Below are 25,563 nucleotides of genomic sequence, written 5' to 3'. Positions count from 1 at the left end.
TGCACTGAAATGGAATTGAGGGGGCAGGGGCTGTGATGACAAAGGCTTGAAGCTGGTGAACAAGAAGAAGCCAAGAAGCAGGTCATGGTGGCTAGTGATATGGCCAGATAGGTTGAAAAAGAGGATAATTTTGGTAATGAGGTTTGTCAGAGGTCTGGTGTTTGGCAGGTAATGAAGACAGGATAAAGATGTTGGCAGACGTGCATCCACCCACACATAGTTCTGCAGAAAGAATTTAAACATGTTAATTTGAAGAGTAAATAGAGCCACATCTGATATAGCTTGGTGTATTCCTTGAGAAATCATTTTGCAGAGTGCATGCACTGATGGAATTGCACCTGCTAAACTCTGCAGATATTTCCTGTCTACAGCACTTACTAGTAATAGCTAACCTAACTTTCTATACGCGTGCATGTCTGAGCAAGGCATGTGTCTGACTGTCTTTCATAAACAACGTGTGTGAGTGCCCTTCTGAGAAGACCTCTAGTCCCTTCTACTATAAAAAATTTTCACAACATTTTTCAATGTATCAACATATCAAGTGCATGGAGTGGCAGCACTTGAGGGGAGGTGTGAAAATAGGAGACAGGACAAGGATGCATAAACCAATACTTTCATACCATAAGATGGACAGTGAAGAAAAATGTGAGGTTTAAGAGAGGCCTCTTTTAGGCCTCATTTAGGCCTTTGCTATTTGTAATTTTTGTAATTATTCATCAAGGGATAACATTTCCCAAAGTTAATATTAGACTCTGGAATGTGTTTAAAAAATCATTGTTTTTGCTTCTATCCTAGACAGATGGAAAATATATAAAATAAATCTAAGTTATAGTTAACTTTGAAGAATGGTTGGAGCCTGGCCAGAATTTTGTTTTTCAAAGGGAAGATTTTAGCTAGAGATAGCTCTGTTTACTTGAATTCCCAAGGGTTTTATATTGTGTAGCTCTAATCCAGAAGATAAAAGGAAAATTCACAGGAGATGATTTGTATTATAGAAATTATTTAGGTCCTGCTTTTCTTTAATCATGATAAATAATATTGGTTCTGTTGTACAAAAATACTCTGACTGCAGGCAGAACATGGTTTAAACGGTGAAGATAAAAGTACATTTGCTAAGGACTCTTGGAAAGGCAGGAACAGGTGGAGATTTAGAAAGAGACATACCTGTTATCCTGTGGTTAATATCATTCCTTTGTTATCCTGAATATAACACCTGCATCTATCAAGTATATTCCAGAAGGTCTTGACATCTGTTAGGCATATTCCAAAAGGGCATGGTTTTAATGTGGAAATCATTTTGTCCTGAAATGGATACAGTGACTTGGGTTCATGAAGACAGCTGAGCTCTTCTGTAGCAACAGCAGAAGTCCTAAAGATTTGTAAGGCTCCTTGACCAGAAAACGTTACATATGTACATGCTGTGTGTATGTATGTACGAGAGAGGGTATGTAATTTCATGCAGTGACTCATGTTATAGCTTTGTGTTACATCAATTCCACTGTAAGAAGGGAAATTACCTTGCTTTCAGATACTTGCTATACACATATGACAGTTGAAACAAATTGTATATGTAGTTTCCGAGAAACAGACATCACAGAACTCTGTTCATACATAATTCATCTTTCTTGGCTATTATCTCATTTTTAAAGAGGGCATCCAGCATATCCAGTAAAAAATGCATAAGATACATTTGGGCTAATTGCTTGCCAGTCTCGGCTTTTCCTTTTTTTCCTTTTTTTTTTTCTTTGTCTGGTTTAGCCTACTGGATGTGAAAAAGATGCTCTGATCAACTTGAGTGTGCATGCAAACACAATCAGCAGAATAGAGAATGCTTTACAGCTTATGCTGTGCTACTCGAAACTTGGTATCTGTAGGTCAAAGGCACTGTTTTATTTCTTTTTCAATGATGGGCCAGAGAAAAGGATGAACTACGTCATGATCAAAACCCATTTTTCTACTGCTGCTCCTTAATATACTATTCTCTGTAATATAAATGCTGTAATAAATCATACTTTCTGTTTTTTTCCATGTCTTGGGGTCAATGTGCAGCACACTCTGCAGAATTGGCTTTTTTATTTTGTTTCAGTGAAAGCCTGTGAATATGCTGCAGCCACCTTATCAGACAGTTTGTTCTGCTCAGCTAAGCAAACCATGCAAGTGTGCCTTAACTAAATTATCTGCTGCAAGTCTGTATTGGTGTCATTCCTGTAAAGGCTCCTCCATCTGCTTTGTTTCATTCCCTTTCTCGTGTCTTTTTTCCTACTCCTTGGCCATTAAAAGTAGATGAAAACAAATATAATCATGAGATCAAATTTTGTAGAGTTTATTCCAGCAAACATCTCTGATAGAAATGCCAAAGCACTTCAAAATCAAAGAGCGGGGCTGTCTCACCTAAAGTGAAATTATTAAAACAGGCAGCACTCTTTGCCTTCAAGTATTAGGATTACTAATTTTAGACACACACCTCTGTCAGCTCCTTTCCCTAATTTTAAAGAACTGTACAAGGGAAGCTACCAAAGCTCCGGTTTTGATCAAGAAAAACTATAACAAGTAGATAACTTCATTAATAGGACTTATTCAAAGCTCAGCCACTAGGAAAATACTGTGAGTAGGTCTGTTGGAAGGAAGAGCTGAACAGTGAGATTGGGAGACTGCAAAAAAGGAGAGACCAGATCTTTAAAAATAATTATAGAGCTACATAAAGTTATTTAATTCTTTTATTTCTTTTGATTATCTGAACTACCCTAAGAATCCCTTGCTAAACAGTCTTTGGGGCAGAGTATGAGAAGGGATTCCCAGCTGGCCTGTGAGACTAACAGCATGAAGAGCTACAACTGAGCAGTCATCAGGCAGTCCTCTTGGAGAGCACAGTTTAGCAAGAAGTATTCTGGCAAGTATGACAGAACACTTCTCTTTGAATCGTGCCAACGAAATAAAGATAATCATGTGAAAATTTCCAGGATGTTTTTGTTTTGCAGTGGACCCAGAAATGTTATCTTGTCTTAAAAGTGAAGAAAATTTACATCTTTAATCTCTCTCAGAAATATTTTTCTTTCCAAACACAACTTCTAGTCAGACTTCAGATAAAAAGTTATTTTTTATTTCTTAATTAACTATTGCTATGATGGCCTGTTTTGTAAAAACAGAGAGAAAATTCAAAATTTCTCATATGTATAAGCTTCAATGAACAATGTTTGCTTTGTCATATCATAAAAAGAGAAACTAACCATTAAAGTTGGATCCATGTTTGACCTGACTTGGAAGACATCCATCAAACAACCAGTTCAATGGCTTGGTTCAATATAGAGACAGACATCTGTTGTCAACATCTAAAGCATTGTTGTTTGTTTCGTTGTTTTTTTAATTATTATTATTTTTATGTGTGTGTTGCAGGCAGGGATTTCAGATCTACTTGGAGCATGATAAAAACACAATAGTAAGTAATTTCTACATTCACACTTCTTGTGTTTTGTTTTGTGACTATAAGGTCAAAATTAGTGACCTTGGAAAGGTTTGGAAGTTACTCTGATTTCAGATATCAAAGTCTAAAGAGATTTCATAACTTTTGCCTAAATAAACTGAATATCTTGATTCCACAAAATTTTCTGTTTGATTAGGCTTGTCAGGATATTTTTGGCAATTCTTTTTCATAATTGGATCGAACATAGGATTAGCAGCTTTCCTTCTACACTGTTTTATTATTTCTGATTTTATTACTTAATCCAGTCTGCTGAAATCAATGGGTTCCTTCCCATTCAGGACAGTGAGTTTTGGTCTGGAGTTCTCATGAATAATGAAATCTCCATTTCATTTATATTTTAAGGATTTTTTTTTTTTCCCTGTTATTTTCAATTGAAAGTTTTAACAGTTAGAAACACTACTACTTTGGGTGAACATTTGTACTATTTTCTGATGCTGTGCTCAATACTTACTCTCTTATCCCTGGCTACTAAACTTCAACCAGGGCAGTCTTGTCATAGCCAGTTTTGTATTTGTTAATCCTATGGATATCTCTTTTCACTTTGCTTTCCCCAATACAGTGTGTATTATGCCCTAAACAACGCCATTAAGCTCTAAGCAGAAAATACAACTAATTGTTTCTGGTTCACACTAATGTAATTACAAAAGGTAATAGGACATCTCCTCACATAATCTAGCTCTGAATCAATAAACTGGAAAAAATATTTACCATACCAATTTACACTTAAAGTTACAAATACTGTTTGAAAATTATTTTTTTTTTAGGGTTTCAAAGCTGTTTAATTATTTGTTTATAATGTACTTTTCTTCCTTATTACACAGTACTCATACACTTCTGTTAAAGAAGGCAAGCAAGCCCTTTTGAAATTAATAAGCATTAGCAATATCTCACAGTGGGAGAAAGAAGCCCAGCTGTCAAGTTTTCAGTGGGATATCTACAGTTCAGAGCACATCAGTCCACAGTCAGTGTGCATTTCTAAAGAAATTTCATCTGCATAGGTAAATGTGAAATCACTATTTAAATATTTAGTGAAAGATTGAATAGAAGATTGAGTGACGGTATGATTGACAGGTGTAAAAGCATTTTCATTGTGAAAATTATTGGTGTTAAAGGGATCTTCCATCTGCCGGAGAAAAGTCATAATAAACTGGAAATTAGAGGTGAACTAGTCTGATAGAAAAGCAGCGCTGATCTGTCGCAGTGAGCAGCACAAATTATGAAAGGGGTGGCTACTAGACCACCTAAATGAGGCATGCTCTGCCTTTGGTTCTTCAGATGAAAGCTTGAGGTGCAATACGTTTCACACACCTTTCCACGTATCAATCATAAACATCCCCCCTTGAGTTAATTTCCTAGACTCCTTTTACAGTCAATGGAGAGAAGCAGATACTTTCAGGCAGTGATTCACCTTACCGGTTATCCTTGAATGAGATGAGCCATGCCTTAGATGTGCCTCTCCAAGTGTCTAAATCTGGTTGAGACGAATCTTGCCCAAATGGCTTCTCTGAAATATGATTCAGACAGGCTTGGGCAACTGGAGTCAGAGCTGGGCTGGTCAACAAAGTATCCAGCCTGAGTGACCCTTCATGGTTGTTTGTGAAGGAAGACCATTGGGTCTGCATGCCCTTAAACTCTGTGAAGTGCCAGAATTTGACATCATACACCCAAAAATGCTCCCTTAGCTTTTTATAAAGTACTTAAGAAAATCACTGTATGTCGTTTTATCTCCTAATTAATCGAGACACGTCCAGATTTACCATACTCATAGATGTTGATGTCATCTATATATACGTATAATTATGAAGAAAGAAACTTAATACCAAAGAAAGTAAAATTATGTGTATTATAATGATTATAGAAGAGAACATAAATATAAAATTGAGAAAATTTACTATGTAAGGGGAAGGCTTCAATTTTTATGTTTCCACATTATATATCATTACAATTCTATCCAGCTGTTCATTCCTTGAAACTTGGTTAAAGTGCTATATTTAAAGATTTATGGACTAGTTTCCTTACAAGTATAGTATATAATTATCTGTGACTTACAGGCAGAATATGACAAAACAGAATCGCTGTCATTGGTGCCTTGGAAATAAAAGGTCACACTATATTTACATTTGCTTGAGTTTATGGTGTCCTGAACATACAAATTTGATAAAAAATAGTGTAATTATATTTTGTGAAATTCACAGAATACTCTGGAACTAAATGTCACTGATCAGCTATTCGTTGGGAGTCACAAGAATTCACAGCCAGCTATACATATATATTTTTTTTCTCTGAGTTCCCATGTGCCTATTTTGTGTTAGTTCTTGTGGATTCCTAGGTCTCATAAAAGGATAGATCCATATTATTATTTACAACCTTTAAAAGTAAACTAGAAATGTTTTTTTCTTTAATTTTATTTTGTCTTTTCCAGCATAAAATGTAGCTGCCTTGTAAAATATATAGAGCAAAGATGATGTTTCTGTTCAATAAATTTGCACAACTCTTAGCACAGTGGACCTTGCTCCATAACTCAGATTGGTACATAGACAGCACTGGAAATGTGCAATAGTAATTGACAGCAAACTAATAGCAAACCTCATTCATACTCAGCAGCAGCACCATCAAGGAGCCAGAGCCACGTCCATAACGCCGGTGTCTAAGCTGATGCACTCAATGATCAGGCTTTGATGTTCTTACCCGTGAGAGAGGGAGGGCCAGTGGAGGACTAGCTGGGACTTCAGGAGCCAGAAACTTTGAATCCCTACGTGACACTCACATAGCTTTTATTTGGGCATCTTTCATCATGTATGACAACACGAAAGAAGGAGCATATACAAATTTTATGAGTACACGACTCTCATTTACTAGTACACACAGTGATGGATGGGACAAAATTGTGAGTGGACTGCACATTAACGTGTTCACCACCAAGTGGTGGTGAACACGTTAATACTTCTTATGGGTAGCTGATGGCCAGGCTGCTGGCAGTCAGATGTAAGGGCTGGTCCTCTTATGTGTTGAGTTACTTACTGCCTTCTGCCTCTTTTTCCTTAGATTTTTATAACTTTTCTGTTGGTAGCTTTCTCTTGAGTTACTACTGCAACCAACACATGGTCTCTTAACTACACACTAGTGCAACAGCAGCAGCTCAACACCACCTTATTTCAGTAAAGCAAGGTTATACAGTGGATCTTAACAAAAATGGGCCCTAGGTATGCAGGAGCTGAGCAGATCAAGATTGAATGAGCCACAGGTTGCAGCTAGTGTTGGAGAAGAGGCCCATAATGCAGAAAATATGTAGTCTGCCAGATAAGGAAACCTGCTTTGGGGACCTCTGAATATTTTGGATTTGGTTCACTGGTCTTTTCTGGCCAAACTCCCAAACAGAAAACCAGGTCATGCTGGCCATGCTTTTGCACTGTACATCCAACCTTTTGAAATGTTGAAAAAATGCTCAGCTGGTCAGCTTTTATCTTGAATTGAATTCATGCCATGGAATTCATCCAGGCTAGTCTCGTTCCCCTACTCCTTTCTTCCCCCACCTCCAGTCTCAAGATACCCTCACGTCACTTACTGATTCCCAGCTTATGCATTAGGGCCTGAAAAAATGAACTGTAGTTGGAGCGATAAAAATAGCAACCCCCTGTCATTTACCAGCTTGGCAGGCCTCCCAGCCAGCCTTGCACAGATTGCTCTCCCTGCCTTTGCTCTGAGCGTATCGCACGCAGCAGCAGCATCAGGGCACGCTTGGCGTGGCTTTGCTTGGCTGCTACGAAGAAATGCTTTTACTGATGGTGTGCGACGTGACTCAGAGTCACACCATCTAACTCAGGGACTGGTGTGGCTGGCCACCACTTCAGTGACTCTCTGCTCTAATCATCCCACCCACATCCTTTCTTGTCACTCTACAATGGTTCCTTGTACTTTAACGTCAGAGGCTGGGCCAGCAAACCCCAGTCATGGATTTACACCTTTTCCAGGAATATGTGGGCACATTTCCTTGTTTTGTTCTCTTAGCAGTGACACCACTGACACTCCTGTGCAAAACCTGCCAAGGTAGCGACTTATCTTTGCCTGGGGCTATGATCACCTATGATGTTGAAGACCAGAGAGACCAAATGGTGACGAGTCATTTAAATACAGGATATTGTTTGTCTAGCTGGAGATAGAACAATGATTTTCTTCATTCTCTTATGGAGTTTCACTGCTCTGTATGGGCCTGCGAGAATTCAAAGCACATGACCATATTCCACATCCCAACAGGTGAAAAGAATGAAAAAAGACTACAGAGATGAACAAAATGAATGTGCCAGGACTACGAAGAGGCATAGACAAATGAAGACGTGTGGAGGAAACCCAGGTGCTATCAGCTGCACTGCTGAAGATGAATGCCGGGGTTCTCTTCATGAGAGAGGGTTGGCAGGAGATAATGCGTGTGAAATAAAAAGAGTGCAAGTGATCAGAAGAGATCAGCAGTATCTTCCACCTCCTCAGATGTCATACATTTATCCTCCAGTATTCATTTTACATAATTTTTAAGTCTCCCAGAGAGCACACCATGTCATGCAGCCTTCACAATGATCTTGGCTTGTATCTGCTTTTCTTTGTTATTTTGGACATGAGCATAGACTTGTCTGTTATCCTTTTTTTTTATTATTATTATTTATTTTTCATCCTTCCATTTGCTTTTGTAGGGGAAAAAGAAACACAAACAAAACCAACCAACAAACAAAAAAGGATCATTCTGCCAGGAGAGAGGGGATTGACCTGTCAGGTCGTATGTGCAACCTGAGTAAAGTACCTGTTGAAAGATGTGCACAGTAAAGGCTTCAGCTGAACAAACACACAGTGCCACGGTAGCTTTGTGGGCATCCAGCAGAGATCCTTCGCAGTAGAGTCACCTGCAGCAGAATTGCTGCCTCAGGCTCTGGGGGTGGCAGCTGCTCTGCTGAGGCCTCCTGCTTTCAGCCATCTACCTTTTCCTCTGCCTTGTTTTCATAAACGCTGGGCAAGGTGCACAGGACTCGCCATTACACTGGTAAGGAGGAAGTGATCAGTCTCAGGCCCGGCAGCAGGGTTCCTACGTTTTCTCCTATCTGGAGATCTATTTTTATGATTTATATCTATGCCTATGACCACTGCTGTTGCAGCCTTGAAATGCCCTCTCTTGGCACTTCTCCCTGCTACCAGTCTTTACTGTTGTCAAAGGCGTGCAGCTGAATGAAGCATGAGCCTAAGCCTTGACATCTTTTCTACCAGAGAGGAAAACTGGCAATAGCACCAGCTGCACAAAGCTAGAGCTCCTTCACTGCTTTTTTGGAAGCTTATCCCACTGTTCTGGAAACAACAGGAAACAAGTTTTCCACTTTGGGAACTGTATGCAGCTGCATTCTTGCTTGTGGGACCACTGCCAGGCTCCAGCCTGTGCTGATACTTAGTGCAGTTTGCCTGCTAAAAATCATACAGGAGGTAGGTACGCACACACACGTGCACACACAGTGCAAAGACAGCCAGCCCTTGCAGTAACAATAGACAAATAGCATCCAAATGGTGTTGTAGCATTTTTTTTTTCCTGATATTTTTTTTTTTTTCCAAGCCTGTAGCTGACCATGGAAAGCTCTCCCATGGATACTGCTGTCAAGGAGCTGCTCTGATTATCCCCTCTGCACCGAAGCCAACTCACAACATTGTGCTGGGTAAGGGGATGGTGAGAGGCAGTGCAGTATGGCATGGGACATAAACAGCATGTCCCACGCAACGTGCAACTTCACAGAAATGTGATTACTTGATCTGGCCAGATCTGAGTTTGATTCAGAACCAAAAAGTAATCCAGCAGCAACATTCACATCCTGTACTAATGATAATAATGGAGTGACAAAAAAATGTGTAATACTGTTTTCTTTTCCCTTTTCCGTCAAATTTATGAAATACCTCTTATTACCTCACAAGAACTTAATGAACTTTTAACCCTTAATTACAGTAAATTATGGTCATTCAGCCACAATTAAAGTAAGAAAGCCACTTTGCTTTTCTGCATCTGATTTAATCCATTTTAAGGCACAGCATTTTAAAGCATAGCATTGACTAGACTTATGAGTGATCTCTTCACGTAAGGCCACTCTAAAAGGTGCTTGTAGAAAAAGCGAAGTGCTGTTATCATGCCTTGCAATTATTGTATTTTAAGTGAAGGATCTCAGGAGCTGTGTGTGCTATCACAGATACGTCCGTGAAAGCGTGATTACTTAATGCATACTGCCACAGAGGGATTCCTCCCATTATTGCAGAGGATGCAGACGTGCGAGTGCAGTGAAAGAATGACTCTGGCACGGAAAGGGAACGGGCATAGCTTGGGCAGTAAGCCTCAGTTCTTGAAAATAATTGTCAGCTGGGTTGATTTTTTTGTCTTTGGTGAATAATGGCTTCAGCGTCTTGGCCTGTTTCCTAAAACCATTCAGCAGGCATCCTGGGAAGTGCCTCTTTAATCCAGATCTTTTCTTCTCATCTGCAGACTGCCTCGGGATAAGTCTCAGTTGGTCATCCATTTGGGGGCCCTCGGTAAAAGTGTTCAGTGTAGGGAGGTTTTGTGCAAGACAGATGGCTCTTATTACAGATCTTTGCATTACAAATAGAGGGTAACCGAACACGCGACAGGGGGTCTTGCTCTCACTTTCTCATTCCAGGCAGGTGTCCTTCATGTGGAGGTGGGCTCTCAGGCTCTTCCCACAGCCAAAAGCACGCAAAAGTTACAGGAAATGTGCACTGCCCGTTTGGGGTAACTGCGATACAGTCTGACACGCTATTTCAGTCAGGAGCTCAGGACAGTAGCTTGTTTCTAAGCAAAGAAAACTGCTAAGAGGAGAAAAACTCCATGCCCGTCCTTCCATCCTGAGTCTGATCAATTCTCAGCAGTAATTTATCCAGGAGAGCAGTTATTATCTATACTTCAGCTTCTTTAATGAAGAGAGAGGCTTTATAACAATATGCTGCATTTTTGGGCAATTCTATTTTATCCCAATTCCATGGAGAGGGTTTTACGAGGAGGTTAAGTGGAGTGCTGTTTAGCACACACCATTTCTATGCAGCTGCAGTACTTACTAAACAATTAATCATCTTTTATACAGTCCACTTTTATCTGTTTTGCTGCATTTCCTTTTTTATTTTTATTTTTTATTTTTTTATTTTTTTACTGCTGGATGTTCAATTAAAGTTAAAGAGACAAGTTTCAGGTTTGGTGCCAATGCGCTGTGGTTCAGCTCCTGCCTGTGGCTCTGCAGCATAAAATGTAGCTGAAATCCTCAGAATCAATACATCTCTCACATAACATGGCTTTCCAGGTTTTAATCTATTTGGACAGAGTCTCAGTGTCTCTGTGTCTCTCCTTGCTGGTACTTATTGCAACACATTCAGCCCCAGCAGAAGGGAAATCTGCTCACCATTTGTGGCTGATGCTTGGTTATAAAACATTATGGAAGAGGGCTAGGAGGCAGAATGATAAAGATCAGATTGGGATTTTGACCTATTTGCTGCCTTCTGCTTGGACAAAGTGTGTAGAACGACGTGAGAAGCAAACACAGAGTAAAGGCTGTTGCCAGGTGTGTTCTCTTTTTATTGCTTGGGTGATACCATATATTATTACTGCGTATTCAATATATGGAGATACATTAAAGTCTGGTTTTGTTGCTGTGAACTTTTTTTGCTGCTCATTTGGATGCATGTTCAAACCAGGCTACCAGCTGTGGCACTTAAAAAATTCAAGAATTTCAGATCTGAATTGAAACGTTACAAGTTAGTCCTGTCTATATCTGGAAATCTTGCCTTCATCAGAGGGTGTCAAGTTTTCTTCTCCTTCAACCCTAGGCAATATGTGCAACAATGTAAGCTTTAGAAAGTCCTTCTCTTATTTTTCCTGATCCCTAATTACTTCAACCTGCAGTTAAATGTCAGTCTCTCTAATTATCTGGTTACTCCTCTCCTGAGTCCAATATAGCCTGCAGGTGTGCACGGCAATGTGGTTTGCAGGTCTGACTGACCTAGTGCACCTTTCATTTATTAGGCTGGCCTTTTGCAAAGTTGGTCAAACCTCTTGTGTTTTCAAGATACCATTATTAATTTGAACTCTATCAGACAAGACTAGATCTGAAACTTTAGCAGACTTTAGGGAATTGTAAGTGAGAATAAGGCTGGGGAATCTTATCTAGACCTAAGAAAGCGTGTCCAATTAACTAGTTAAATCTTAGGGTTTGGGGCTTATTCCCCTCTCCAGCATCTGGGCAATTTTTTTCTGAATTTTTTGTTTTAATTGATTCTGTGGAAGTCACAAAAGAGAGGCTCCTGCTTTATTATTCCTGTTGCAGCAACGCTGTATACCTGTAAGTACTCTTTTGGTATTTGGCTTTTTTTCTAGGTTCTTTTAGAGTTTTCATTTACTTAAAGCTTGCTCCTAAACTAACATCTCTATGCATTCCTTATTTTAATACCTCCCTGTATTAAATGCAATAGCTACGTTTAAATTATCTAAGATGACATTAAAAGCACATCACGTCCAAAAATGAGCTAAAGCCCGCTTGGCTTATGTTTGAGGTACAGTTCTTGATAACGAAATGTATAAGAACAGATGTGATGTTTCTAGATGTCTCTCCCGTTTTATATTTGGACTGTGAGTTGTTTGGGGAGCTACTATTATGTGCAAAAAGAGGTATGTTGTGAAGACCCAATAGTTGATATGCTCTGTGTGATAACAGCTGTTAGCTTGCACTTGCTGTGGAGGAGCTGTGGTAAATGACCCCAGGTTGGGCCTGTTGAAATGTTCAAGGATTCAGAAGTGCTGAGTTAAACTTGAAAGGATTGGAAAATATCTGTGCACTTCCTAATTTTGACCAGAAGAGGAAGTGGAAGTACCATCATGAGAAATACTGTTTCTATAATAGTTTTCAGCTGGCTGAAAGTACAGTACAGCATGTTGAATGATTCTAGAATTTTAGTGAAGCTTTCTGTAGGAAGGTTTGCTAAGCCTTTAAAGCACGGATTATTTCTTATATACCATTCTCAATAATGCACAGACCCAAACTGAAATAGGAAAGGAAACCACAAAATACAATAATTAATAGAGATCATGAAAACTAATAATTTTTTATCATCTGCAAAGTTCTTTGTTGTATGAGCCAAAACACTTGCCTGTTCAATTCAGTTAAGTATGCTTGACACTTAATAATCCAATTTAAGCAATCAGTGAATCAGGTGTCCAGTTCTCAGTGAATGTCTACATGATCTTTTGATCCCTATAGGGACTTCTGAAATTCCCAGTCTCAATCGGATAATTAGTATCTAAGATATTACTCTTCCAGGCTGTCAGAATGTGCTTTGATCCTGTACGAAATACTACACTCCTCAGATTTTTAAATAAAACTGTTTAATGTTATTTTCATCACAATTTTGTCATAAAAAATACATATTTTTTTTTCAAACTGAAAGAAGTGGTACCCCCAACCAGTTTTATAGACAACATTGTATCAAACTGAGATTTTTTTTTCTTCCTTTGCATATCTTTTTTAGTCTCCAGCCCAATTTTCTGATCAGCCCAACTAATTTTTTGGAAAGCAAGCAAATATGGGAAAACTGCATGCACAAAATCAGGGTCTGTCTGAATATTAGTATTTCTTGTCTAACACTGATAATGCATTGTGTAGTAGTGTAATATTAGGAATTACAGAGAGGTCTGAAGCTCAGGGCAGAGATGTTTTATAAGTGGTGAATCCCATATGACAAGGGTAACCATTTCACTTTAAGCGTATTTGCTGCATTTGAAATGAATAGCTACTTACTTAGAGAAAGGAATAATACATTATTTATTCTCCAACATGATGCTACTGCCCGGGCAATGAAAACCTTGAACCAAATTGACAGGGGGAGCTGGAATAGTGGGGTGGGCACAAGTTAAGAGCATCATTTTCATTACAAACTTAGACAGTAAGATAACACCTTCCCAAAGAGAAAAGCTGCTGAGAACCCCTGGCCTTTATTAATGGGCCTCATGAGTCAATCTGCAGCAGTGATGTATCATGCTCATTTAGGGAAATGATGTGCTGTGAAAATGCATTATTTTAAAGAGCAAGAGAGTGGATTGAAACAAGTATACACCATAAGGAAGCTCAAATCTCTCATGATGTATGCTGATTTTCGGGTGGTCCCCATTTGCACGGCTGTTTAAGCAAGCACTCTAAATGGAAATGCACTTGACATTTTTGTGACTAGCTGTAATCAAACAGCATTAGAATTCAGCTGATATCACAGAAGATGATTAAACAAATTTCTTGTTCATTCCCAGTTCTTTTTAATGGGAAATGGAGAGAGAGAAGACGTGTTGATGAGAATGATCCCAGATGGAAAATGGTGTCTTAAAATAAGCTTAGTGAGGAATGCCAATTTTTCCCACCACTCTCTCTCTCTTCTCCCAATGCAGGAATCCAATCACTATGTTATGTTAATAAACCCAGGAACCAGCATTCACCTGTGACTGTCCTGCATGTTTACAGAATAAATATTCAGTGAAAAGCCTTGGGATTTAGCCCTACACTGGCACTGTGCTGGGCGCTAGGCGAAGGGAAAACTATCACTGCTTTTTAGTGACTGTATTCACACTTTATATAGTGAGCATAATTTACAGCTATCTCCTAATTGGTTAGCAAAGCTACTTGCTCTCTTGGTCCATAACATTTAAAGCACTGTGTACCTTTCAGCAGCTACAGAACTTGTTATTGCACTGCCTGAGTAACTTCTATAAGGAATTCAGTAACTGCTATAAAACACCAACTGGACTTCATGGTCCCTGTGGACTTTCTAAAGGTTAAAAATCCTGGCCTTGGGCTACAGCAGTGTGTGGGTTTCTTGAGCAGTGCTCTGGGAGATATGTTTATTTTTCTGGGCATTCATTTACTTCAGTGAGTGAGTGTTACTGTTAATACCAGAGGGATCCCAGACAGAGAATGTCATTTCTGTTATGCCAGGAAAGCAGTGTGACAGAAGGAAGTTTTGCAGATTTTTTTCTAAAGACAGAGCCAATGTGCAACAAGTCTCCTCTGGGCCTGTAGCATCCCTGCATCTGGAAGCACCTGGCTCCCTGCTCCACTGCTACTGGGGCTGTGTGATCTGCCTGACCCCGAGGACAACAACTTGGCAAGCCATGGGGCAAAATTCAGTCTTTAGCATAGTAGGGACTGACCTTCTAGTTGTCACGATGTCTGGGGCCAAGCGTTATTTACGAGTTGGGTGATGGCTGGGAGCTGTGTACTTGTGCGTGTTTGAGGGGCTGGAGGGAGGCTTGACATGCTCACAGACATCAAACACCAGAGAAGCTGCACCATGGGTGATGGAAACTATGCTGATGAATTAGCTCTGGATGGAAACACATGAGGGCACAGTAACGAGGAACAGATGCACACTTTTTTTTTTTTCATTATTATTTAGCAGAAATAACCCTCATGCTTTGCATGCCAGCAGTGGCCTTTAGAGCAAGGACTTGGAAATGAAGCACACTGAGAGCCCCCAGGAGCCATAAATAGAGGACGTATGGGGCTTGGACCTGGGATATCAGGGACTGTTGGGGTTTGGGGGCAGTGGCTGAAGCAGCCCCTCAAGCCCAGTGGCTTAGGACAGGGTTCAGGCTGTGCCCATCCCAGGGAGGAGGCTTTCCCAGCCCAGCTGGGAGCTGTGGGCTCACTGTGGTTGAGGAGAGCATGGCCAGTCTCCGTGTTTTGCACAGGTTTCACTGGTCTGGGTCGTTATAGCTGGAGAGGGCTGTGGTCTCTGGCAGGAATATGGTGTGGGATGGGATGGGTCTCCTCTTTGTGGGGGCGGAAGAGAGAAAACACCAGGCATGGGGGACTTCCAACCAAATGGGGTAGCAAGGCATGGGCTTGTTCAGCTTGGAGAAGAGAAGGCTCCGGAAAGGCCTCGTTGTGGCCTTCCAGTACTTGAAGTGAGCGTATAAACAGGAGGGGGAACGCCAGTTTACGTGTCTTGATAGCGATAGGGAATGGTTTTAAACTAAGACAGGGAAATTCAGGTTAGATATTAGGAGAAAGTCTTTCACTCAGAGGGTGGTGAGGCTCTGAAACAGGATGTCCAGAGAGGTTGTGGATGTCCTATCCCTGAAGGCATTTGAGGCCAGGCTGGATGTGGCTCTGGGCAGCCTGCTGTAGTGGTTGGCAACCCTGCCCAGGGCAGGGGGGTTGAAACTAGATGATCTTTAAGGTCCTTTTCAACCCAGGCCATTCTATGATTCATCTACGTTGCTGTGCTTCTCTTAGGAGCGAGTAGGCCTGAAATAAGGCCTGTCTCTGGCTGAGTGCAGAGTTACTCATAAAGAAAATCTGAGGGTGAGAAAATGGCCTGTCGCCTGCCCTGTGCAGAGCACAACCTTCACAGGCATTCAGAAGATCTTGGCGGTGACCAGAGCCCTCCACCCCAGAAGGCTCCCACAAAAAAAAAAGAGGGCTTTGAGATCTACTCTGTAGCAAGTGTGGTGCTGCAGGTCCTCAATACATGGCACAGCCACACCTGTGTGCTTTCCAGTGCTGTGACTGACAGAGATCAGGAGTTTAGGGGTGACTGCACCTGTAGAGGCGGTTTGAGTGCTTGCAGTGAGGAGGAAAGAGTTTTGGGAGGACAGCTCTTTGTGTAGCAACAGCCAGGAAAGACTGCTTCATCAGGTGCCCCAGCATTTGAAGTGTTTGTGTCAGGTTTGAACTGGAAGCTGATAAGGAGGAGCCAGAGACTCTCAAAAACCAAGCTCTTGCTTCTGTACGTGCTGGGCTGTCCCAGTTCAGAGAGAGGCCATGCCTACATCCTTGAAGGCATGTCACCCTCCATCAGCTTCCCTTCGTGTTTTGCTGGGGGTGCCACTCGCTGTTCCTGTGCCAAACAAACTTGTGATTTCCTGAAGGACTGAGTGAAAGCTATTTATTCCTGCAAGGACATCAGATGCAGTTGTACTTATCCAGAAAATATTGATGGAATAATCTTCAAAAGTTTTGTTCATTTGTTTGTTTTTAAATGCTGCTAGTCCTGCATATTGCTCCCATTATCAACACTGGTAATTTTATCAAATACTGTTGTTCAGTTGCCATCTTCAATTGCTGAACCCCCAGTTGATTCTGTTGGAGCTGTTCTAGTTTGTAACAGTTTTCTCTAATATTTAGGAAAATACTGTGTGCTTTAAGAAAATACAAATTTATTTTTATTCTCTTGTTGCTGTTCTTTAAAGATAAAGGAACATCTTATGGTAAATTATGAAATGTCTGTTATTCACCTCAGCTCCCAGAACAGCTCCAGAAATGTCACTGTATTCTCTCAGGATGGATATGCTGTAGCAGTAATAGTTTGCGTTTATATAACACTTGTCATCCCAGAAATTTTAAGCACTTAGCAAACTTTCACTAATTTCCTATATTCATGTATAGGAAGTATGCTGCAAGATTGTTGTAGAAAGTTCTGCTGAAATCCTTTGAGTGTCTCCTAACTGCAACAGTTGAATCTAATTACAGTTTTGGGGACCATGGTATCCAAATACGTACAGCTCCCCTACTAAACAAATACTTTTCATGTTTCTTTTGCAGTTGGGGAGACCAAGTTGCATCAAGTTCAAGGAACAGGTCTCCATTTGCATGGTGTCTCTAGCAGAACCAGGACCAGAATTTTTGATCTTTGACTGTTGCCTCAGATGCTCAGCTACTTCGTATTCTGTGCTTTGTTTGGGTAAGACATTTGGAAAAACATGCCCTTACTTAATCTGATCTCTGTATTTTGCCTGTGTTCAAAGGATAAGATTCTAGTGTCTTCTCATCTACAATCCAGATAGAATGACAGGCTGTGCAGGTCTCCTTGGCTTCATTAGGACTGAATGAATGTCAGTGAAGGCAGACAGTGGTCCTCCGTGATTATTAGTAAACATGTTACATTCCCAAAAGACTAGAAGGAGTCGATCAGGCAATTACATGGTTGGGCAAGTTTGTGAATCCCATGTTACGCACCTGGAAGAAAACAGTTCTTCCATTGGAGCTGTTTTATTCCAGAATGTGATTAGACAGTGTGGGCTCTTGATTGATGAAAACAGATCTGGTGAGATATTGCTGTATGCAATACTGGTTCTGAATACTATGACCTGATTTTGGGTAGGAGACAGCTGCTAAGGGAGGTTAACATAGAAGGAGACAAGTAAGTGTATGTCTTATCTCTTCCTCTGATAGAAGACTAGATATAATTTTCGTGTTATTAGAGCACAAGTAAGTATTTTTATATTGAGTATCATTGTTTCACAGTTGCTTTTTTTTTAATTGCATTTTAGCAAATATTTGAAGAAATGAAATATTGTGCAAATGTCAACTGATCCTTTTCTCCTTGCTTAGTGTTGTCCTATTGCCACCCTGAGAAAAGCTAAGGAAGTTTTGTCTTTTTTCTCCTTCTACATCTTTTTATACCTGCTGCATATGAGTATTATCTATTCCACTTCTCTCTTTGTTACATAACTATTTTTTCTAAAGATTCTTTTTTTTCTGAAACAACTTTCTTTTGCAAGAAGTGCCACTTGATATAAAATCTAACATAAAACAGAAAAACTTTTCTCGGCAATGAGTAAATTTTTGTTTATGGTGGAGAACTTTATGCTGTATGCTGTAGCATGCAATGTCTTTTTCTACCTTTGAGTATCTTTGCTGTTTGTAATCTCAGTGAAGAAACATGATAAAGTAGTGTGCACATCTTCACCAATATTTGAATTTCTGGCCTGTTACGGTTTACTCTTTCTCTTCGTTTGATATGGTTTTATGCAGAAGGGTCCAGTAAGTTGTACTGATAACCCTGTTGTTCCAAGATAGGTGGTTGTCCCCCTGAAACTAGTGACATTACTACAGTACCATACATGTCCTCCACTTTTGAGGCTCAACGTATGCATTATTATTAGAAGTCTTGAGTTGCTTTGGCAACTTAAAAGTTCCCTTACTGAGAAAGCGATAAGATTCCTATAACATAATGTACCACAGTACAATACATGCATGTAAAATGCCTTTTTTCCCCCAAATGGAATGGCTCTTGTGTGCAGAGGTGCAAATTTTGCCCTCTTTTGGACTAGAAACTACTTAAGTAGGAAGTGAAGCTTTATTTAAATGTGGAACAAAGCTCCAGTTAAGGTGCTTCAGTGTGGAATGCATCTTTCATTGACTTTGCATCCTATATCAATCTGCATATTAAAAACATGCACGACATTTCTCCATAACTCCTCTGTGTTGCTTTTTACTGAGTGTCAACTGAGAACAGATACAACAGTAATGAACTGTTTTGGGTTGATTTCCCTGGCCTCTTTTCTCAAAGCATACTGCAGCGCTTTCCATTTCAGTAGTCCTGGTAACCTTGCCCCAGTGCTTCATAGAAAAGGCAGCTGCAATTTTTTTCAGCAAGGGTTCTTGAACTTTCATGACACCAAGCAGAGTTTTGAGCAATGTCAGTTTAATGATAACAGTGAAAGAAAAATATGCAGCTCTTTTAGGAGAGAAGGATGTACCTGGCTGCATGCTAGAAAGGGGGTAAGAGACAGATAAAACAGTCTTCAAAATTCATGTTTTACACTTGCACACAGTTGAAAAACCTGGCAATGTTTGGGATTCTTCCTGGATAAGCAGTTGTGCTACACTATGCCCTTTCATATAATGCATTAGCAAATGCATGAATTGATTAGTTTCAATATAGAAATTCCCTGACAATATGAGGTCATTGTGAAGGATTAAATGCATGCACCACATAACCAGAGTGGACTGGAAATCTCAGGGATCTATCCAGTTGTTTAATTCACCAATGCTTTAAGGAAGCCGGTGGCATGAGAGTAGTTGCAACCTGGAAGAATGGCTACGAAACCTCTTTCCTTTCTTTCAGGTGGAAGGAGACTTCCTGAAACCTGGCACGGGTCTCTAGTGACTGGAAGCTGCTACTCTGATGGTTATTTAATGGTTCAGAAGCAAGGAGCTGGTGGAAAAACTCTGCCATTTGATACACAAGAAGGTTTGTTCCTCCAGTAGTTAAGGATTTTGATAAGTAATAATACACAAGTTTGTTTCACTACTGACTGTGTGGCACCTATCATTTAGGAAAGTGAGGGTGCTGGATGTCCAGCTCTTTTTTTTTGTTGTTTTTCCTGGAATGCTTCCTTTATGGTGCAATTTCTTTCCATTGGGAAAAAAAAAAAAAGGTCATTGCATGGAATGTGAGGATGAATGTTACTTATCTCCTCTGTGAAGTGGATCAGCCTGAGCAGTAGCAGGTTGTGTTAGCAAGGCCATAAGTCTGCTGGGAAGCAACTTCACTGGTGCCATCTCACTCCACTGAAGGAACCCAAATAGGGACTTTTTGCAGAAGTGTTGAACTTGCAAAAAAGTTTTCCAGATTGTTAGTGTTTGCCAACAAATCTGTCTTGTTTTTGTAATTTAGTAACAGCTGCTGTCTTCATTATCACTTCTCTTATTGCAGGCCTTTATCTGAGTGATACTGCATAACAATTTGCTCTACAGCTCTCAAGAATATCTGTGTAAAACAGAGCTCTGAATGCTAGTGGTTCGTGTCAAATTTAAAACAGAAATAGCACTTTTAATTAAAGCAGACTTGCAACAATTGCAGTACATACTAAATATCTACTAAAAGCATATTTTCTGTTCAGTATAAATCACTGTTCTGTTGCCAGTGCTTGAAATATCCTGATAGAGGGTGCTGGTGCTTTATTTTAACATCTGAAAATGGGTCAGCTTCACTTGCCTTTGTTTTTAAATCTCACTGGGTTTTTTGTGTTGATAGTAAACCCTTAGGAAACAGCTAGATTTTTGCCCTTGTTTTGTAATGAAGTATGTTAGGATCAAGTCCTGCAAAAACTTATTTAAAAAAAAAAAAGATGTTTGATGGCTTGCTCTTTTTAGGGAGCAAAGTTACAAGTCAGTGTTTCTGTTAGGAAATGAAATGGTATTAAATGTCATGGTTTGTGACTGGAGGCATCAGCAAATGAAGGAAGAAGCAGAGACATGTAGAACATGAAAGCATGCTGGTCTTAATATACTTGGTCTCTGTTTTGGGAAGGCATAAAGGAAGAACAGAATAGCCCTGTGGAAATGCCTACCTTTTTTAATTATTATTTTGTGAGGAAAGATGGAAGTGAAAAATCACTTCCCTGCTGGCTGTTTTTTTGACTGCTTCTTTTCTATTACACTCTCCAGGTAGAACTTATTTCAGGTACATGGTCCTGTATGGAGAGATCATGAATGCAGTGGTCACTGAGGTGGCCCAATCTGTTAGGAGAGTAAGGCCTGTTTCTTTTTTTTTTTTCTTTTTTTTTTTTTTCTTTTTTTTTTTTTTTCCTGAGCTTAGCCAAATGCTGAATTTAGTAGTAAGATCACAATTCTTTCTCATCCTATTTCTTCTCTATTGCCAGTTGCCCTTGATCTTTTCCTATGGTAACACAACACCAGAGATCCTGTGTCCTTTTACTACAGAAGTAGTGAAGATTTGATGATAGACCTGTAGGTGTCTATTGTGACCATAGTCACAGCAGTAAGACTAGAAGTTACATAAAGACAAAGCTTTCTCGAGTCTGGCTTAGGTCTGTGGGTTGAACTCCCACAGGAGCTAGGACCAACGCAAACCAAAGCACCTTCTGTGCTGTGTGAAAAGTGCATGTGTTTGACCTTGTCCCTCCTAACAAAATATATAGCAGTCTGTGTCTAATAAAACAAAACACTCCACTGCACATGGTTTTACCCCTGGGGAGGGAATGGGGACACCAACACGTTACAGATGTTAGTCATATCACTTCATGCCCTACTGGAAAGCATTAGAGTATTGCGGTGATGAACATAGATATAAGAACCTGAATAGAAGAGAAGGGAATAGTAGATTGACTGGTGTTTTCCATTCCCATTATCCCTGGGCCTGATATACAGATAGCTAATGAAAGTATGCCCTTGAGGAGAGGCACAAACCGTCTACAACCAACCTGGTGAAAACATTTTCCATTCCACTCCAAAAACTGAATATTTGCTTGCCACTGTCCCTGCTGCAATGAGTTGTGGCATAGATGGATCCACCGGGAAGAGTGATTATGGGGGTGCTGCATCTCCTATCAACTTGTATTATCTCACTGATGTGCCCCACAACGATGAATGTGAAACTACTTCATTTTTACACCTGGAGAACGGTACTAAGACTTGGGACTTCAAGTGTAGGAGTGCAAAGGCTTCTGCCTCTTTGCAAGTGCCTCTGCTGCTGAAGAGGATTTTTCATTAGCTGCCAGTGGTGCTGTCTTGTGTCTTGTTGTAAAAGATCAGGGAGTGTGGTGATTTTACTCAGCTGGGCAGCTGAGCTCCACAGCAACTGCTCTCTCACTCCCCCTCCTCAAAGGGAAAGGGGGAGAAAATGTGATAAAAAGGGCTCAAGGGTTGAGGTAAGGACAGGGAGATTGCTCAACAATTATCGTGGTGGGCAAAACAGGGTAGGAAGATTAATGAAATTTATTACCTATTGCTAACAAGCTAGAGCAGGGAGAAACAAAATGACGAACTAAAACCACCTTCCCCCTATCCACCATCTTCCATCTTCTCCCCCACAAGCGGCACAGGGGAATGGGGAATGGGGGCTGCGGTCATTCCATAGCGCTTTGCCTCTGCTGCTCCCTCACGGTCCCTCTCTGACCCTGCTCCCCATGGGGTCCCTCCCACGGGATGCCATCCTTCCCGAACTGAGCCTGTGGGGCCTGCCCACAGGCTGCAGCTCTTCAAGCACTGCTCCCACACGGCTCCGTCCCACAGGGTCCATCCCCCAGGAGCAAACTGCTCCAGCACGGTTCCCCCACGGGTGGGCGGCAGCTCCCCCCAGGCCCCCTGCTCCTGCATGGGCTCCTCTCCACGGGCTGCAGCTCCGGCCCGGGGCCTGCTCCTGCGGGGGCTCTCCATGGGCCGCGGCCTCCTCCAGGCCACATCCACCTGCTGCACCGGGGGCTCCTCCACCCATGGGGGGGCTGCAGCGTGGAGATCTGCTCCATGTGGGACCCATGGGCTGCAGGGGGACAGCCTGCTCCACCAGGGACCTCTCCACAGGCTGCAGGGGAACTGCTGCTGCCTGACTGGAGCACCTCCTGCTGCACTGACCTGGGGGGTACAGGGCTGCTTCTCACTCCTCACTCTCCCAGCTGCTGTTAGCCAGATTATTTTCTTCCCCCCTTTCCTAAATGTGCTCTCCCAGAGGTGCAAACATCTTTTACTGGTTTGGCTCTGGCCAGTGGCAGGTCCCTTTGGAGGTGGCAGAAACCGGCCCTTATCTAAGATGGGGCAGCTTCTGGATTCTTCTCACACTCGCAGAGGCCAGCCCTGAAGCCCCCTGTTACCAAACCCTTGCCACGTAAACCCAATACAAGGAGGAAAAATCCAAACAATTAAGTAGTTATGATTGCTTATGCCACATGGCAACATATACTTAGCTTCCTTTTGCCTCCTTAATCTTCAGCATTGCTATGAAAGCTGTAGTACTGGAGCCACTGACAGATGAATAATGCATCTGTTTTGGTTGCAGTACCAGTGTGAAAGTAAAATTTACTGTATTTTTCTCAAAGTGAAAACTTCAAGAAAAGTAGTTTCATGGTGATCTGAAATGATTTGCTTGTCCCTTAATTGGTGGTTGTTTCCTGTTCAACTCAACAGGGAACTACAAAACACTACAACATTTTGCACTGTAGGTCAGCTTTTTCTCCTCTGCAATCAGAAGATCAGTTACTTCTCTACTATCTGTAATGTCAAAGATCTGGAATGGATACTTTGGCTTATCACTGCTGGTTAGGCAGTTCTGAAGGGAACTCAATTTCCTCTGCCAAATGAAGTGGTGCAAAGTAATAACGGGCTTTGGATACAAAGACTAGTTCTGTGATAATTCATAATTTGTATCAGCTTTTACAAACAGTCCTGAACTGAAAAATCTCTGTGAGCTTGGTGCCTGCCATAGAGAGCAACACCCCTGCCTTTCCTTCCCTGCCTATCTCTTCTGAAAAGTTTGTAGCCCTCGATTCCAGTGTTCCAGTTGTGTGTTTCATCCCACCACATGTCCATGACAGTAATCAGGTCGTATTTGTCTAATTGCACCATGGTTTCCAACCCCTCCAATGCATGTTTCCCATGCATTGGTATAGGGGCACTTCATCTGGGCTATTGGCTGCATCACCTTTTTAGAGGAGCCTTCCTTAATTCCTTTGTGACAGTTCACAGGCGTTTCCCTGTTCCTTCCTAAGCTGTTGTTTTTCCCTTTTTCCTTTCTGTCACTCAGAGGTACATATCCTCCACTGAATCTAGTTTAAAGCTCTGCTAATAAACCCAGCCAGCTTAATGCCCAGAATGCTCTTGCCCCACCTGGTCAGGTGCACCCCATTTGGTGTCAATGTGCATGGTCTCTCAAAAGTGCATCCAAGATTGTAGAATTCAAAACTCTGAGTATAGCACCGGCCAGCCGTTCACTTCATCTGTTCATTCCTTCTTGGATCCCAGTCTTTGACTGGGAGGACAGAGGAGAACATTACCTGAACTCTGGATCCCTTCAACGTCTTTCTGAGGGATGAAAAATCCCTTTTGGTGTTTTGGAGTCTCCTTGTTGCAGCCTCATTTTTCCCTATGTGAAAGAGTAGGAATGGGTGATAGCCCTCTGCCCCCACCAAGGCTCTGTGATATCATGAATGTGGGCCCTGGGGAGCCTTCTACTTAGCTTCTACTCTGTTTAATGCAATCATCTGCCTGTATTCTTAATAGATATTTCTAAAAGAAAGAGATTATGCTGGTCTCCACCCTGCTCAAAAAAAAAAAAAATCTTTCTTGTAAATGAACATCTCTTGCAGCTACTGATTAAAGACAGTTACAGCCTGGACTGAAAAAAATCCAGAAATTAGAAGGATAAATCCCAGCTTTAGAGAGACTTAAATAGTACAGCAAGCTATAGAAACCATAGGTATAAGCATAAGCTTAACGAAGGAAATCATTAATTGCATTCTTTGTTATATCATAATAGGATGTGGAACCGCACAATATCTAAGACACTCAGCCGTGTAGAATTCAGATGCTTTCCCAAGCGCTGAATAAAACACTCAAATAGGAACCATTTTTGCACCATCAAGTACAATTTTTCTCCCTCTCCCTTCAAAACAAACAAACAAAAAACAAGAACGCAAACCAACACCAAAACCAAACAAAACCCAAAGCAAAAACACCAAAAAAAAAACCAACACAGAACAACAACAAAAAAACAACCCGCCCCCCTGTCCCCCCCCAGAAAAAACAACAAAAAAACAAACAGCAAACAAATACCAGACACAAAATTACGAAAACCATCTTTTGGCAGCAATGCTTACTGGTTTGGAAAACAGAAATTTTGTTCATGGATGTGGAGTGATTCTCATCTCTTCGTATTTTTAGTGTCCCCAAAAGTTCATTTCAGCACAGAACTAGGGAGGGCATTTTATCTGAATCCTTTCATAACTTTCCAGGATGTGCTTTTTAAGATTTACTGTTAAGATTATAATGTGACAGCTGCCTCTCCAAAATTGTGATGGGGGCATGAAGTGTCAGGAAGCCAGCAGAAACTCAGCATGCAAACTTGGAAACCAGAGGAAATTCTTCTACACAGGCACAAGCTGTCTGAAAAATGGAAGTGAAGCTCTTCCTATGCCAAACTTTCTTGCCAATACAAGAAGAAGGGATAGGGATTAGCTGCTGTTCTTGATAAAGTTTTTGGACACAGGGAAGGATGTGGATTAATATCTTGAAAAGACTCATTAACGCATGAAATAGATGAAAATGAAATAACAAAAATATTTATTCCTTTCTGCTAGTGGCACCTGGCTTGGATTCAGCCAACTGGACAATGACAGAGGAAACAGAACTCACATCTTGACCTTCCTCCTGCACCCAGGTACTGATCAACAGAGTCTCCAACTGTAATATTGTCGACATTTTTGATGCAAATGCTTGTATGTTTGTCTCAGGAATTAAGAGATCAGAATTATGTGCCTTCACACGAACCTTGTGGAAAAG

The 25,563-nt window shown here is 41.0% G+C and overlaps 1 protein-coding gene and 1 long non-coding RNA gene across 2 annotated transcripts in view; both read left to right on the top strand.

Annotated features, from left to right (window-relative positions):
- LOC311436856 (uncharacterized protein) overlaps window positions 1-5,598 on the top strand; it is a 169,421-nt gene extending 163,823 nt beyond the window's left edge. Inside the window, exons 4-5 of the mRNA XM_084519384.1 lie at window positions 3,394-3,436; window positions 4,303-5,598. Of these exons, the coding sequence (XP_084375510.1) occupies window positions 3,394-3,436; window positions 4,303-4,479 (220 nt within the window). The 3' untranslated portion in view covers window positions 4,480-5,598. The remainder of the gene's footprint in view (window positions 1-3,393; window positions 3,437-4,302) is intronic.
- A 5,869-nt stretch (window positions 5,599-11,467) lies between these two features.
- Window positions 11,468-20,142, top strand: LOC311436852. The gene is made up of 4 exons (XR_014693126.1): window positions 11,468-11,841; window positions 17,086-17,224; window positions 19,394-19,519; window positions 19,985-20,142. It is a non-coding gene; the product is annotated as an uncharacterized lncRNA (long non-coding RNA).
- The last annotated feature ends 5,421 nt before the right edge of the window (window positions 20,143-25,563 follow it).

This window comes from Aythya ferina (assembly GCF_964211825.1).
Source record: "Aythya ferina genome assembly, chromosome: 4".
NCBI classification, from domain to species: domain Eukaryota; kingdom Metazoa; phylum Chordata; class Aves; order Anseriformes; family Anatidae; genus Aythya; species Aythya ferina.
Note: the sequence above shows the minus strand (reverse complement) of the source record. Positions and strands in the feature narration are given on the sequence as shown.